The 16,323-nt window shown below is 47.9% G+C and overlaps 1 protein-coding gene across 6 annotated transcripts in view; it reads left to right on the top strand.

Annotated features, from left to right (window-relative positions):
- The window catches only part of PLXNB1 (plexin B1), a 65,462-nt gene that overhangs the window by 45,379 nt on the left and 3,760 nt on the right, over positions 1-16,323 (top strand). For all 6 annotated transcript variants that reach the window (XM_072347827.1, XM_072347830.1, XM_072347831.1 and 3 more), the window contains exons 14-37: positions 19-112; positions 379-545; positions 1,573-1,724; positions 3,595-3,700; positions 5,180-5,316; positions 5,539-5,715; positions 5,893-6,061; positions 7,149-7,391; positions 7,851-8,027; positions 8,359-8,507; positions 8,623-8,723; positions 9,531-9,748; positions 9,944-10,122; positions 10,825-10,891; positions 11,463-11,609; positions 11,732-11,909; positions 12,441-12,544; positions 13,205-13,289; positions 13,578-13,744; positions 14,700-14,860; positions 15,113-15,260; positions 15,454-15,518; positions 15,601-15,676; positions 15,981-16,055. In XM_072347827.1, the coding sequence (XP_072203928.1) occupies positions 19-112; positions 379-545; positions 1,573-1,724; positions 3,595-3,700; positions 5,180-5,316; positions 5,539-5,715; positions 5,893-6,061; positions 7,149-7,391; positions 7,851-8,027; positions 8,359-8,507; positions 8,623-8,723; positions 9,531-9,748; positions 9,944-10,122; positions 10,825-10,891; positions 11,463-11,609; positions 11,732-11,909; positions 12,441-12,544; positions 13,205-13,289; positions 13,578-13,744; positions 14,700-14,860; positions 15,113-15,260; positions 15,454-15,518; positions 15,601-15,676; positions 15,981-16,055 (3,342 nt within the window). The remainder of the gene's footprint in view (positions 1-18; positions 113-378; positions 546-1,572; positions 1,725-3,594; positions 3,701-5,179; positions 5,317-5,538; positions 5,716-5,892; positions 6,062-7,148; positions 7,392-7,850; positions 8,028-8,358; positions 8,508-8,622; positions 8,724-9,530; positions 9,749-9,943; positions 10,123-10,824; positions 10,892-11,462; positions 11,610-11,731; positions 11,910-12,440; positions 12,545-13,204; positions 13,290-13,577; positions 13,745-14,699; positions 14,861-15,112; positions 15,261-15,453; positions 15,519-15,600; positions 15,677-15,980; positions 16,056-16,323) is intronic.

Here is a 16,323-nt window from a genome sequence, read left to right as displayed (position 1 = left end):
TGGTTTCTGTCTTTGCAGTACAGCTACACAGCACCTCAACTCGAATTCAATGCTGTGGTGTTTGTGCAGAGGCGGCGGCATCTTCGAGTGGACAGTGCTGCAGATCTTCACGGTAGGAATGCAACACTTCTCAGAGAGACAGCAAAAGGAGTAGGAGGGGAATCAAGAAATCCTCGGCTTTTTATGTATATAGAAAGATAGATACTTTGCATCTGTAGTAATCCTATCACAGGGCAACTGAAGAAAACACACAGCCTTATTTCCATCAGTGTTCACAGAGCAGAGAGGTGGAGGGGCTGCTATGTAAGACACCTAATTGCTGGGTTATTCTGTGCCTCAGGGGCTGTTTTCACATGCTTCCGAATGTTTCTTTTTCAGTGACTTTCTACAACTGCTCCGTGGGACACACTGACTGTAGCCGCTGCCAGACAGCTGATTCGAAGTACAGCTGTGTGTGGTGTGGTGGTGACAAGCCCAGCTGCATCTTCAGGGGCTCCTGCAAGGAAGAGATAGAAGACCTGTGTCCAGCACCTCTCATTCACTCTGTGAGTAACCACCTACTCACTAGTGTATGGCATTCTCCAGTTGAGACCAGAGGTCTGTGAACTCAGAGTGCAAGCATTGCAGTTCTATAGCATGTTGGCATGTTGAAGAGCACGTTAATCCTATTCCACTGTAACTCCTTGGTGATGTGAGGGTGCTAGACTTGTGCTGGGCTTTTGTTGTACTGATAGAGAACGTGGGGGAAGGATGTGTTTGTGTCTCATGTGAGTGGAAACTGACGTGCCAAAAGAAGCATAACCACTTAAAAGCTGGGAAAGGGTCTGCAGGTTGGATCCTCCAGCTGTCCCAAGCCAGACTCTAAAACAGATTGATCCAGCTGAGCCTGGGGTAAAGGAGGGCAAACCCTAATGATAGAGGCACGGTGAGGATGTGAAAGATGTGACGGGTTACTGGGATTAATTATTTTTGTTTGTTTGTTTTAAGTGTTTCCTGCTAACTGCCACATGACAAGTGTCTGTAGCCATGTGTCCCTTTTGCTTGTCAGCTTGTCCTCCCTCCAGTGGCACACAGCGTCCATGTGCTGCATCTTGTGTTAGTTCACCTTGGATGCTGCTCAGGGACAGAGCTTTGAAGTCTGTGCAGCATGTGATTCATCGTTGTATTGATGCTGGGGGGTAGTGGTGCTTGCTGCTTCAATACAAGTAACACATACCAGCTTGTGCATTCCCATTCTTCAGTAGAGACGCCCTACAGAGTGGTCAGCACATTGTTGAGGCCAAGCAGGGCAATCCTTGCCTATAGAAGTCCACAGTGGATTAATACCCTCTGGGCAATGCTGGCAATGGTGAGGTATAGGAATGAAGGCTCTGACTGTGATATTCTTTATGATCTTTCTTCTGAGGATGCAACCTGGTACTGGTCCTGGTTACCAAAGTGAATCCATAGCAGTGACTGGACCAGGCAGCTGGTAGTGGGGCAGCTGTGAAGAGCTCTGTGCTGTAGATCAGGTGCCAGACTGAGGAGGTCTGAGATAATGTGACATTTACACGTGCGCGGATGTCTTTGCAGGTGTACCCCCTGTCTGGACCAGTGGAAGGTGGCACTAGAATCACCATCACTGGCTCAAACCTCGGGCAGAAACATCAAGACATTGCAGAAACTGTCACTGTTGCAGGAATTCCCTGTGCCGTAGATGCTCAAGAGTATGAGATCTCTAGCAGGTAGAGTATCTGCAAACCTCCTCCCAGAGACAGGCGTTGGCTTTTTCTTTGGCTGCTGACACCAGGCTGAGATTTCGTTGCCTTTTCTGTAGCAGGTATCGAGCCTTGCCCATTCCCTAGGGAGTGCCTCTGAGTGCAGTTGCTTTCTGATTAGTTTCTCCCCAGGCAGTGACCTTGGAGCGATAAGTTTGTGTACAAGGCAATGGCCAAACAGTGCTGCCATGTACCAAACACACTGCTGGTGTGGGGCCTGTGGGCTAGCGTGCACAGGGAGTCATGGGCTCAGAGCCACACAGTTTCATGGGTGTGTTCCCAGTCACAGCTTTCCGTAAAGCAAAGGATGTGGCTTTTATAAACTATCACTGCTTGGGAAATATTGTATTAATACATGGCAAGGATGAGAATGCATGATTGGAGGTACAGCGCAACTTGTTGCCTCTGCTTGAGTGAGGATATCCTTAGAGTGTTATTCTTCACCTGCTGGCTAGACCTCAACCTCCCGAACACAAATGCAGTGAGGGGACCCCCTTAGTTAGGGACTGACAGGGGAGTTTTGCTGGACACTGTGCCACACTGGTGGTTAGCAGTGCCCAGCAGTTACACAGAGCCTGTAAAAGTAGTGGCCAGGAGGAGGATGAGAAAGGGAAAGAGATGTCCCGCTGAATCCAACTTATGTCAGTAATAATAAAGGGAATTGAGTAGCTGGTGTGTCTGGTCAGGGAAGGGCCATATGGCAGGAAAATATAGCCAGGTTTGAGAGATGTGACTGAGGCAACTTAGGAAGCTGGGAGAGGGAGAAAAGAATAATTTCAGGGCAGGTAGCGGGAGCCTTGGACAAGGGAGGGAGAGGAGCCAAACAACCTGCAGGAGATGAGAAGAGCAGAGCAATTGTGAGTAACCTCTCATCAGAGCTATCACAAGCCCATTTTTCCATCCCATGATATCTGTAGTGCCCTTCCCCCTGGGAGCCAGGTAAGTTCCTGCTGGGAAGTGGCCTGCTATGTTGAGCAGTGTTGTCCTGTCTGTGCTCTTTGTTTGTCTTGATCCATCTGCTTTCTATCTTCATCCTAGAATTAGAGCATAATCTTTCTGGGGTAGCACTGTCTTTGTTCTGTTACCTGGCATCACAGGTGGTTGGCTTTAAAGTGGCTCCCTGCACTGCCTAGTTTCAAATTCCTGAACCTTTTTGGTTGGGGGCATATAGCTGTGTATATGGAACTCACTCCTAAGCAAGGCACCAACAAAATGAATGTGTAGGGAAGCTGGCAAAAGTCTGCTGCGGAGCTGAGATTTTCTATTATTAAACCAGCGCCATAAGATGGGAGATTCCTTGCTACCCTACTTGAAATACAGAATGATTTTTCACCTTGTCGGCATCTCCCATGCCAGGTTACAATGTGAGGAAGGGACTGGGAAGAACAAGGGGTGCATATCAAGGGAGCTGGCAGGTCCTAGAGGCTGCTGGCTGAAGAGCAGTGCCAGCTGGACCTTGTCTCGACTTTTGTTCTGCATCAGGCACAGTGCTAATTGACCCCTGCTATCCTGGAGCCACTCCGGAAGCTGCTGTTTGAATTGGCTTTGGACTGTAGGGGAGTTCTTGGCCTCTACGTGCATCTGCTACAGTGGGCTTCATCCTATGTGTCCCACTAGTAGATAAAGTGGGACCGTTTGAATGGCCACCTGCTTTTTTCTGCTGCTGCACCTGAACCAGCTTGTAAAGGAGTTTGATCCACATTCGGTTGTATGTTCTGAGCACGTGATAAGGCTGCAAGAGAAGGGAGCTGAGGTTGCGAGGTGGTTTTAGAACGTGGCACGATGGGTGCAGCTCATCTTTTCTATGCTGTGACACTGTTCTTGGATTGTCCTGCAGCATCGTGTGCGTCACCGGTGGGAGCTGGGCAGAGAGAGTTGGGCACGTTGTGGTGGAAGTGCCTGGAGGAGGACGGGGAGTCTCTGAGCATATTTTCACCTACCAGGTAATGCAGCTGCCACTTCTTTAATCTCTCTGTTCTTTCAGTACTTCTGCTGTACAGGAACGGGGGGCACTATCAGAAACTTGATGCTTTGTTTTCTGATTTATCTGCTGTTTGTGTTGTGTGGGTTGTTTTTTTTTCCCCCCCATTGCTAAGATTATAACAACAGCTTTGCTGGATTGTGCCAAGGAATCTTTCTGAGCGGGAGATTTTTGTGCAGGTCTTTATTAGGACTTGTGGCTTTTTCTTAACTTGAAAACTAAGAACTTGAAGGCAGTCTTTACTTCTGACCTTCAGCAGCCGGTGGCAGTGAGTCTGGAGTTACTGTGCGTTGCGTGGAGGAGTTTCCTCGAGTTTTAAACACCTTTCTGATAAATTGTTGATATTTTAAACCCAAAGACTGAAATATTTAAGTAAGATCCAATACTCTCTTTTCAGCCTTGCAGTACAGCTATGAATTAACTGTATGCGACTAATTGCACGTCACCATTTCCCTTGGGAGGAGGAAAGAGGTGCCTGGAAAGTCCTGTGCTGCTACATTGTTGGCCATATAGAAGTGTTTTGTGTATTGGATTATGTTTGCTGTTGCTCTTTGATTCCCTGTTGACCATTTTTAGGCAAGGTGATGGGTGCTGCGTACTGTATTGAAGATGTGTGACAGCAGTTTGTACTGTGTCATAAAGATTTTCTTATTACATTCAAGCCATTTCCAGGAATTCATAATGCTTGATGTGTTCTTATTGAGGTCTGTGTTAGCAGGCAATAGAATCGTTGTAGGCACTCCTGAATGGGCATTAGCTATTTCAAAGCTCACTCCCGGGCTGCTTTACTGCTGTAATCTCCCAGCTCCTTCTCATTTCATCTATCTCCCTTTCTATTTATCAGTAGTGAATTACTTGGCCCACTCTGTTGCCAGCCCCCCCCCCCCCCAGAGTTTTGTGCACCACCAGTGGGACTCAGTTTGTGTTGTTGTGAATAACTTTATCAAATGTCCTTTCTCCTTCCCAGGTGACCCAACAACACATTTAACTGCACAGGTCTTAGCACAGATTCTTAGAGCTCCCTGCTGGTAATCTGCTCACCTACTAGACAAACAGACAATTTATTTGCTACCTTGTATTTCCTAACTTGAGTTCTTAATCCAGTTACGGATCTGAACAATCCCTTTGAACTGTTGATCCTGGGGTTTGTGTTGCGAGGCTTATGGCTTTGCTATTTGCAGCACCCATCTGCCCTTTGCGTTCTGTGGGAAGACAAGTCCGTAGCTCCCGTTTCTTGCTGGTGTGGTTGGTCCCCTCCCTCTGCTGCTCCCACTCCACAGTGAGCAGAGCTGTGGGATCCTAGCTGAAGGCTGCTGTGTTTAGGAATCTATGGCTTGTATTTTCAGAGCACTGGAGATCCCTGTTGCTTTCTTTCCCTGCCTTATTTTGTGAGGTCGTTGTCACTCAAGCACTCAAGTTCTATTATTCTTTTTCCTTCCAGAACCCAGAGCTGAAATCCATTGTTCCAACTCAGGGCCCCAAAGCAGGAGGAACCTGCCTTACCCTGCTGGGCTCAAAGCTGCTCACTGGACATCCTAATGAGATCAGTGTTCTGCTCGGAGACCTCCCTTGCCACATGTAAGATCAGAGCCTGCCAATGTGCTGGCTGTGCGCTGCCCCAGATTTGCCCTAGAGCTTGGCAGGGTTGTCAGCATTGAACTTAGAACCTTTCAGCATTAAACTTAAGAAAACAGGGCAAGAGGTTCACAGGCTATCAGCAAAGGGCAAAGCATTGTGTTATAAAACCTCTCACTTCAGTGGCTGTATGAATCCCTTGTTCTGTTTTTTTCTCTCTCCAAGCCTCTCTGAGATGACGGAGGATCAGTTGGCATGCCAGACGAGTCCCAGCAATGTGTCTACAGAACTCCCAGTCACTATCAAGTATGGAGACCAGGAGCGGAGGCTGGAAGGATCCCTCTTCAGATATACTCTGGATCCCAATATCACTTTTGCAGAGCCACCCAAAAGCTTTCTCAGGTACAGAGAAAGTGCTTGCACCTTGCCCAGGGCTCTGTGCTGTGGTAGGGAGGTACAGCTGGCACCTGTTGTGTTGCACTCTGGAGTAAAGCCAGGCTTGTAGGAGTGGGCATAAGCATGGGCATGACAGAGCTAACAAATAATAGGTGTGTGAGATGAGCTGCTTTTCTCTTCCAGTGGGGGGAGAGTACTCAGAGTTCATGGATTCAACCTGGACGTTGTGCAGAGCCCAAAGATTCGAGTGACAGTTTCTCCATCTGAACGCCGGCGCCGAGGACTGGGGCGATGGCGCAGAATCATCCCAGACACTGAGTGCCCCAAGGATGCTCTGTGCAGCATCCAGCAGGTAACGCGGCAAAGGGCTCAGCAGGGCTGTGGGTGTTGTGTTGCAGAGGTGGATTTGCTGTCACTGGGGCCTCTGGACTCGATGCTCTTATCTGCTTGTGTCCTTCCAGCTAAGTCTTGGCCAGATGAAAGTGATGTCTGCCAGGTTAAGTGCTGTCACAAGCACTGACACGAGTTGGATCTACTTTTGCTTAGGGACGTTCAGTATTTTTCTGCCCTCCAACTGCCTGTCTTGAGGTGTGTAACTGTAGAGGTATTGATGTGGCCATCAAGACAGCAGATCTTGCAGCAGAATTTGCAGACTTAGAGAATATTTGGTAGCTGAAGTACAAGCATTTGTATTCATAGTGCAAACAATAGAGGGCTTCCTGCACATGAACTTGGAAGCCTTGTCTTTCTCTTCAATCTCCCTATGTACTGAGGTTTAATCACTTGACATATTATCTGACATTTCATCTGGCATGATGCATGGGGAGGATGATGCTTTTCATATTCTTACACGTATATGAAAGCTTCTCAAACCACGAAGGATGCTTTTTTCCCATACTAAATCCCTTTCAGGTTTTTATTGCGCAGATGTGGAGCTGAACGTGCGCCCAATGGACACAAGCTACTAAAAGCTGTTTCTCCACTATTTTTTGTGGCTGTGAATTCCTATGGGGGAAGGGGGGGGAAAAAATGACTCTAATGCTTTCACCACATGTTTAAAATGTCTGTAACCCAACACAGGACACTTCTTTCACAGCAACATTCAGGTTATTAAGTAAGTCTGCCTTGTGTTGGAGGTCTTTGATCTAAAGCTGATACTACTCCAGAATTTACTGCTGGGAGAATGTCGGAGCTAATTTCCACTGTTGAGCATTCAGTACTTGCAGCAAAACCAGTGCTCAGGTCATCTCCAGAGGAACGCAGGGAATTCCTCACATCTTGTATTGTATTTTTTCCCTCTACAATTAGCAGCTTCTCTGGCATCACTCCAGATAAAAGGAGCACGGATTGGCCCCAGATTGCTCAGGGCTGGGAAGTATCGCGGAGCTGCAGGAGAAGTGTTTGTGTTTCCCCACTGACGTTTTTGCCTTTGCTTTTAGTTTGAAGAACCGTGCCTCGTTAACTCCTCCTACCTGATCCTGTGCAAAACTCCAGCCATTAACCTGCTGCTGCGGAGCGTCCACATCAAACTGGAATTCATTCTGGATAATCTGAGCTTTGATTTCAACTCGCTGCATCCCATACCCTTCTCTTACGAAGTCAACCCCATCCTCAAGCCACTGAATGCTGAAGATCCTGCCAAGCCCTATCGTCACAAGCCTGGAAGTGTCATTTCTGTGGAGGTAACACAAGAAATAACATATGCTGTACAAAATTGCTTCTCACCTTAGACTGTTTTAAATTGGTGTCATGCAGCATCCAATGCTTTAAAGCATTTGACAGGCTTGCAGCCTGTAACAACACATCTATTTCAGCCCCTGAGAAATGGCACGTGAGAAGAGAGGAAAAGGACTGCATCAAAAAAATCCTCTTGAGCCCATATGGATTCATAGGGCTCATATGAAGTTCCATATTCTATTTTTAGTCTCAGTGTAAACTAATGCTATTCATTTGTGAGATGCTAGTATGAAAAAAAGCCTACATCTGCCAAACCCAAAGCTGCCAACCTTTTCGTACCATCTTAGGACTGAAAGGGAAAGGGCTTCTCTCATCTCGTGATGCTTGTCTCCATTATCTCTGAACTATGGATAATGAAGATGGTTTTTAGCCCCATCTGACGTTCTGTTCTATTTCTGTTCCAGGGGGAAAATCTGGATCTGGCCATTTCCAAGGATGAAGTTATGGCCATGATTGGGGAAGGAATCTGTGTGGTGAAGACATTAACAAGGAACCATCTCTACTGTGAGCCTCCCTCTGAGCAGCCGGCTCCACGGCATCGCACAAAGCGGGAGGGCACTGACTTGCTCCCGGAGTTCACGGTAGGGAATCAGCAAGAAGGCGTGCTTTTAGTAGGCACACAGGCAAGATGTGGTGGTGGAAGCAGTGGGAAAGGTGGTGGTGGAAGCAGTGGGAAAGGTAGAAGAGGAAAGGCAGAAGCCCTAGTGGCAAGGAGCTGTTCTTGTTCTTAACTCCACCTGTAAGTGCCAAGTGCTGCCCGAAAACAAATGGTACAGCTGAGTTCAGAAGTTGTGCTGTGGGACGTAGCCTTACAGGAGAGCTTTATACCGCCTGTAATCATGATGGAGAAGCCATTTCTTTGCTTTTCAGTGCTGCACTGAGCTTATATCACAGCGCACGCTTTCTTCACAGGTGCAGATGGGAAACCTGAACTTCCTCCTGGGCAGAGTGCAGTACGACACTGAGAGCCAGCTCACCTTCCCACTGGAGGCACAGATCGGTCTGGGTGTTGGTGCATCCTTTGTGGCACTGATTGTTCTGGTCATTGTCTTCATATACAGGTGAGAGGCTGTGGTGTTGTATGGGAGCTCCAGTTGCCCTCGTGTCCTTGGCAGCAACACAGCAGCTGGTAAGGCTGGCTAAGATCCCTGGGAACAATTCTGCTGCTTATTACAGGAGGAAGAGTAAACAGGCTCTGAGGGATTACAAGAAAGTTCAAATCCAGCTGGAAAATCTAGAAACAAGCGTTCGGGACAGATGCAAAAAGGAATTCACAGGTCAGTCACAGAGCTCTTATGTTTCTGCAGGCTCAGGGAACTTGGAAGAATCACGCTGAGCCCTACTGCTTTTTCATAGCTGCATATTTGTGTGGGTAGCTCAGGGAAGGTTACAACTTTTATCCTATCCCAGTGCATGGAAACGTGGCCAAATGTCTTATTTAATGTTTCTCTTTAATTCAGAGCACAGTGATCTGTAAAGACCCCTATGATTCTCCAGTTCATCCTCCAGACTCAGATGAGGAGCTAAAGGTCAGGAAAGCACACTTGGAGGGATCTGAAGGGCAGCTGGTCCAGTCTGTGTGTAGAGCAGGTTAAATTACACCCCGTACATGTCCTGAGTTTGCAAACTTTGAACTTCAGCTGCTTTCAGCTGTGAGCCCTTTTGTGGGGCGTCTGCAGCTCTAGAACTGTGCAAGCAGCTCAGACTGTAATCTGCAACTAATGTGGGAAGGCAGGGAGGAGCAGGAGATCTCTAGTATTTTGTATGTAGTTAATGCCTATAACCATAAATCAGTGCCAAACTGTGGCTTTCTCTTTATAAAACAGCAAACCAGCCCCTATCTGTAAAAGAGAATAATCACCAAATTCACTTTCTGGTTCCTAATGCAGTTCTCCCAGTGCCTAGTCTAGTGACAGATGTTCTAGTAATGGAACCCTAGTGTGACTCTTCTGATAGGAAACATCCTTCATCTTCCCAGCACTCTCATCCTACTGGCCCTAACTCCTGCCTAGGCTCACTCCATGCTCTGTACCGTCAGCCATATGATAATGGGGTCAACATCACAGGTGTTTCCTTTCCCCTAGACCTGATGACTGAGATGATGGACCTCACCAGTGACCTTGTGGGCACAGGCATCCCCTTCCTGGACTACAAGTCCTATGCAGAGCGTATTTTCTTTCCGGGCCACCGTGAGTCACCACTGCAAAGGGATCTGGACATCCCTGAGTGCCGCAGACAAACTGTGGAGCAGGGCTTGGTCCAGCTCTCCAACCTGCTCAACAGCAAGCTCTTCCTCACCAAGGTAATGTGCCTCTCTCTGCCTGCAGCATGCTGTAGGGTTGGGGTCATATTGCTGTCAGCTGGTGGCAGGAAGCAGGCAGTGCTCAGTAAAGCTCATTCCTGTGCAGTCCCTTGTGCAGCACCACTGCCTCATTTTCATTGGGCACTGCCTCATTTTCATTGGGTTCACACACTGGTTTGTCTCTCCTCCCACCAGTTCATCCACACTCTGGAAATCCAACGCACTTTCTCCCCAAGAGACCGGGCCTATGTGGCATCATTGCTTACTGTGTCGCTGCATGGGAAGTTGGAATACTTCACTGACATCCTCAAAACACTCCTGAATGACCTCGTGGAGCAGTATGTGGCCAAGAACCCAAAGCTGATGTTGCGGAGGTGAGCCAGCCAGATGTGAGCCTACCAGCCTTACTGTCCAGATAGCAAACTTTGAAACTGCTGTGGGTAAGAGAACGTTTTGGTATGAGCTGCAGTTGCAGGATCTACGTGTTGTGTCCAGGCAACACGTGCCAAACAGGAGAGAGCAGAATTGATGGTACCCCTCACCCCAGTCAGCAGCTGGCAGGGAGGAAGAAAGATGCAAGAAGCTGTCATTGCCCACCCCAGATTCTTGTTCTTTTGCAGCTGCTGTACATTAGTTCTTGAGTTCAAGAACTGGGACTGCCAAGTCTGCTGGTCCTGCTTGCTTTGTAGAGCTCTGGACTCACAATCGTGCCGTATTTGGAAAGTAAATTGAAATATCTCCTGTGTTCAGATCCCTGTTAATCTCCTGTCCATCCATCCTTCTGACCTGAACAAATGTATTTTGTTTGAGAGGAGGAGGCTGTCCTCTGTCCCCTCCTCGTCTGTCTCACTTCTGTCATTTGGTGCCTCCTTCAGGCTGAAAAGTGCCTCAAATAAGAACTGGGATCAAAAGGATTTAACCTGACTGGTCCCTAAAGTAATTTTTGTTTTCTCCCTCTTTTCTTGATCGTCTGTCATTGTTTAGCATTCTCTTTTCCTGAAAGGGATGATCTTTATCTCCAGTTCCATCCTTGCTGTGCACTGTATTCGTGTGACCAACCCTATGCTTTCTTTCAGGACAGAAACAGTGGTAGAGAAGCTGTTAACCAACTGGATGTCCATCTGCCTGTATGCATTTGTGAGGGTGAGTTCTTTGTGTCTTTCTGGAGTAAAAGGGCCAAGAGAGGAGAGACAGACACAGCGTTGTTCTGTGTCTCACTATTAGCTGAAATAGTGACAGTGGCATCCTGTGTTTCAGAGGTCACTGGGGAAGACAGATGCATTAATGCCACTCCATGTTTCATGATACCTTGCTAGATCATGGAGAGAGCTCGGTGTAGCTCCTGTTTCATTGCAGTGTAAGACACGATGACCATAGGCTGCTCTGTGTGTAGGGAGGATGCCCCCTGATTTAAATTCCTCTCCTGGGAGAGAGTGGCAAGGAGTGCCTTTCTGATTAGTGGCATGGAGACAGAGCAATGCCTTGGTCTTGTGTGTCCAGCTGGTCCTTAGTCCCTACACGTTCCCTGTGCTTGGAGCGGGAGCTGTTGGCAGAGACTTTCTTTGCCTGCAGCAGTAGCTGCTGTATCTCCTGGTGTCCTCCATCCCGCTGCTCCTCTCTATGATTGGAAGTCTGTGACTCCGGGCTGTTGGGTTCTGCAAGGGGAAAACAAGGTGAATTCCTGACAGGTGAAACTCCATCCTTTCTGTACCAGGACTCTGTAGGGGAGCCGCTTTACATGCTGTTTCGAGGAATCAAACACCAGGTGGACAAGGGGCCTGTCGACTGGGTGACAGGGAAAGCCAAATACACCCTGAATGACAACCGCCTTCTGAGGGAGGACCTGGAGTACCGCACTCTGGTAAGCACCAAATCTTCTGTTCCTTGTGGGCCCTCTGGTTAACTCGCTTTAATGCCAGACATCAGTGGTGTAAATGTGTCAGCTGTGTCAGAATAGCTGTGGCCTTTTCTTTTGTTCCGCAGACTTTAAATGCTTTAACACAAGCAGGAGTTGCTGCAGGAGGAGCAGAGGAGTCCCAGGGGATTTCTGCTAAAGTGCTGGACTGTGACACCATAACACAAGTGAAGGAGAAAATCCTAGATCAGATTTATAAAGGGATGCCGTACTGTCACCGACCAGACCCGGACACCCTGGATCTCGGTGAGCAGAATTCCTTGGTGCCACAATTTAATGAGGACATGAAGAAGTGGTTGTCTGTGCACAGCACCCACGTCTGTGTGAAGTTTGTTGCTCTCTGCTGAGCCTGCAGAGTTCCTGACCTCGTACTTTCACAGGACCCAGCATGGCATGACATAGGAAAGGCTATAAGTGTAAGAGGCAGGGTTGGGAAAGAAACAACTGAAGTCCACCCCCTTCCATTTTGTGGTGCTTGGGGTTCTTTGCCAGCTCAGGATCATGGCAATGGCTTGAGAAAGAGGATGTGGGAGGTGCGGGATGGACAGAGAATGTGTATGGGAAGGGAAGACTATTGGAGTGTAGAGGTGCTGTAGTCCTAAGCCAGCTCTTGCTGCCAGTGGAGTCAGTGGTAACAAATAATGTCTATAAGGGAGGATTTTGTCTCTTTTCTGTCTCGAAGCTCCACCAGCTCAGGCTGAAGTGCAGTAGACTTTCAGAGATGCCACAGCTTAACCATTCTTTTTCCTTCCATTTCCTTTGTTTTAATGACTATAGAGTGGAGATCAGGGCTGGCAGGTCATCTGATACTGTCTGATGAGGACGTGACATCTGTTGTTCAAGGAACTTGGAAACGCCTGAACACTCTTCAGCACTACAAGGTCAGAACCGACTCTACCATTGCTTCATCTGCCTTCTCCTCTTCTCCACGCTGTTATACCCCATTTGTGATGCTGGCTCCTAATGGATCACTGTGAAAGTACTAGAACTTTCTTTGCAGCAGCATGTTCAAATGAAGTCAGTACTGTGTGCTGAACTGTGGTTTTTCATCCAGCATAGTCCCCTCCCTCGCCTGCACTTGAGATGTGGACAGATCTAGAGCTTGGGAGGGGATGGTAAGTTCAAGCCTGATGTGCGCTGCAATGAAGGCAGTGCTGCTGGATTCATCAGTGTTCTGGTCCAAATCAGTTAGCAGGTGATAACGCATTGGTCTGCCATGTAGCTTCTAGGACTGGAAAGAGGACGTTTGACCTCCCTTGCACCAGTGTGTCATGTTTTGCACCAGCACGTCATACTTGACGTGTTCTAAATGGGAATGGTGTCAGTCCCTGAGCGCCACCATTTTCTCTGTGTGTCAGTTGTTCAATCTGCACAAAGTAGATTCTCCCTCCATTGGGGCAGACAGTGATGATGCCCCAATATCCCCGCTCCTATCAACAGTACAGTGTGTTCAGAGTTTATTTTGCTCTGCAAGCACTTGCCTGTTGTGCTGATGGGAAGCACGTTGTTTGTTTTGAATGTTGACTTTTGCTTGTGTGCAGGTGCCTGACGGAGCAACAGTAGCTCTGGTTCCACGGCTGACCAAGCATATCCATAGAGAGAATCAAGATTACATCCCAGGAGAGAGTGAGTTTGATGTCCTGTTCTTATAGAATCATCTCATAGTACCTGTCAAGTTGGTGGGACGAGGGTTGCCATAGCCATAGCTTTATGCTGCTATAGAAGGCTGATGGGCAATTCAAACCCTTATAAGATTGTCAGGAAATTGGAACTTTGAGCAGACGAGGTGAGAACAGTGTAGAAAAATGCATAAGCAGAGGAAAGCCAACTTGGACATTAAAATGCAGGACTAGAGAATTCTACTGCTCCTAACCTGTAGGGCTGACATTTGTCTTTAAATAACTGGCTGTTTAGAAACACCTATGCTGGAGGATGCAGACGAAGGTGGCATAAAACTTTGGCACCTGGTAAAACCAACAGAAGAGCCAGAGCTTCCCAAGCATCGCCGCGGAAGCTTGAGAGATCGGGAGCGAGCCAAGGCAATCCCAGAGATCTATCTGACACGCCTGCTCTCTATGAAGGTGAGAAGAAGCACAGACTGTGTTGCACTGAGGATCTTGCCTTCTCTCATATCTCTCTGACAGACTGCAGGGATGTGTACGAAGATAAGAGCCCAGCATTGCGATACCAAACTTTTATTCCTACTAATGCATTAAGTTTTGCAGAGCCTCTAGGAGAATGAAAAGTGTTTATCATCTCTGTGTCTACCCTACATCTATGGGTCCCATCTGTGGGTGCTTAATGCTTGGCAGTAAAGATTTTGGTAGCATTGTCGACAGGGTTCCTAGGTCTGCTTGACTTCTGCCTCCTCAGTGGTCCGAAAGGCAGCACTGACCTGATCACTTCCTGCAGCAAGATGATGCTCACTACACACCAGCCGTGCACATTCATCTGCAATCATAAATCAGGCACAGCACCTGTTCACATTCTCCTTTTTGCTTTATTCCAGTATCGCTGTTAAAAATTGGCCCAGGAACTTATTCCTTAGGTTTTGTTCTTGAGAAGGGATCAGCTTTCAGCATCCACGTTCCCTAGCAATATCCTTCTTGCACAAGTACAATTCCTCGAGGGACAGCCGAGGCACTTTGCCAGGCACTGCCTCTATTCTGCCCACAAACGTTTTTCTGGCTGCTGAGCAAACCAACCCTTTCTCCTTGCTCCTCTCTGGCTCTGCACAGCAGCTGGCAGTCTGCAGTCCCCCTCCACTGGTCAGTCTCTACACTGCAGTGCCAACCCACAGTGTTGCAAGCTCTCTCTCCTATAGTAACTCCCCAAACTGGTGTTTGTTTCACTTCTCATCACTGTGAAGCCTGGGCTCTTGTCACGGAGTTATCTAGAACTGGAGTATTAACTCTTGAATTACCCGTACTTTACATGATGTTATAATGTGGAATACCAATAACAAAGTTATAAAGCCATGGCAGCTCTCCATTCTCCTCTACCCGTGATGACTGAGTCCTGCTTGGTTCCCCACAGGGCACTCTGCAGAAGTTTGTGGATGACTTGTTCCAGGTGATCCTCAGTACCAGCCGCCCTGTCCCTCTGGCAGTCAAATACTTCTTTGATCTGTTGGATGAGCAAGCATTACACTATGGGATTGCAGACCCTGAGACCATCCATATCTGGAAGACAAACAGGTACGGTCTTCCTGTGGGCCATGATGGAGGCACTGTTAATCTGTGTGGAGCTACCTGCTTGCAAAGAGACAGCCACTTCGGTCTACTAAGGAGAAGCGTAATGAGAGTGCAGGGCAATAAAGCACAGTGTGAAAAGATGGTTTTGCTGTGAGGGCTCATCTGGGATATGAACAGTAGTATGTGCAGAATATCCTCCAGCATGACAGCCGCTGTCTGTGCTGATAAGCTGTCATGCTTCTGTCTTCACTGCAGCCTCCCACTGCGGTTTTGGATCAACATCATCAAGAATCCCCAGTTTGTTTTTGATGTGCAGACATCAGATAATGTAGATGCTGTGCTCCTGGTCATTGCACAGACCTTCATGGACTCCTGTACCATTGCTGACCATAAGCTAGGGCGGGTAAGTATGGAGGTAGCAGCACACAGCTGGCACAGGCTGTCTGAGCAGTGCTGGCTCAAGAGGGCAGCACCTCTGTGTAATTCTACCTGTACATCCCACCTGGCCTGCTCCTTGCTCCCATGTGCCACTAGAGCTTTGTGCACTGCGTGGTGTAGGAGCTTTTTGTAACCAGTTCTGGTTTTGGATGTTCCAGGACTCTCCGATCAATAAGCTGCTCTATGCCCGGGACATTCCTCGCTACAAACAGATGGTGGAAAGGTAAGCAGTGGGTGTGGGGTGTATAGTTTAAGGAGGAGGATAGGAGGGACATGATGGTAACCGCCTCTGTACCGCTGTGCAGGTATTATGCAGACATTCGCCAGACCATCTCTGCCAGTGACCAGGAGATGAACTCTGCCCTGGCTGAGCTATCACGGGTAAATCAGCATCTTTATTTCAGAAATCGCGCCAGCCATTCATCTGTGCATCTAATAGGAACTTAGTAATGCACAGATCACATATCCCATCCGTGTGCTGTTCTGCTCCAGAATGCTGGTTGTTCCCAGTGGTCGCTTTGTTCCGTGGTACCACTGAGGAGAAAAATGGCTTCCAGTGAGTTCTCTTTCCCATTGCTTTGTGCTGGGAGCCATTCCAGCACGTTTCCTTGTTAGCGATGAGGACACAATTTGTAAGAGCAGCGGTTAGGTGTCACAGCTGTATCTAACTATCTGTCTTATTCAGAATTACTCAGGTGACCTCAATTCCCTGGTGGCTCTGCATGAATTGTACAAGTACATCAACAAGTACTACGACCAGGTGAGTGTGTTCCCAACAGCTCTGAGCACAACCTTCTCCTTCTACCATCCACTAAGACCCCAAATTAATTATTAAGAGCAGCCAGATTATTACAATGCTGTGTATTGTTTCATTGGCGTATATAACTTCCATAACTTCTTGTCAGGGAGGGAGGACGTCATGCAAACAAGGGACTTGGCTCTAAGCAGGGGGCTGTCAGCATTTCACGTGCATTTGTTTAACATTATGATGTTTATCTCCAGCCAGCAGTGCTGCGTGCTGGAGAAAG

The sequence above is a fragment of the Excalfactoria chinensis genome, chromosome 12, assembly GCF_039878825.1.
Source record: "Excalfactoria chinensis isolate bCotChi1 chromosome 12, bCotChi1.hap2, whole genome shotgun sequence".
Classification (NCBI taxonomy): domain Eukaryota; kingdom Metazoa; phylum Chordata; class Aves; order Galliformes; family Phasianidae; genus Excalfactoria; species Excalfactoria chinensis.
Note: the sequence above shows the minus strand (reverse complement) of the source record. Positions and strands in the feature narration are given on the sequence as shown.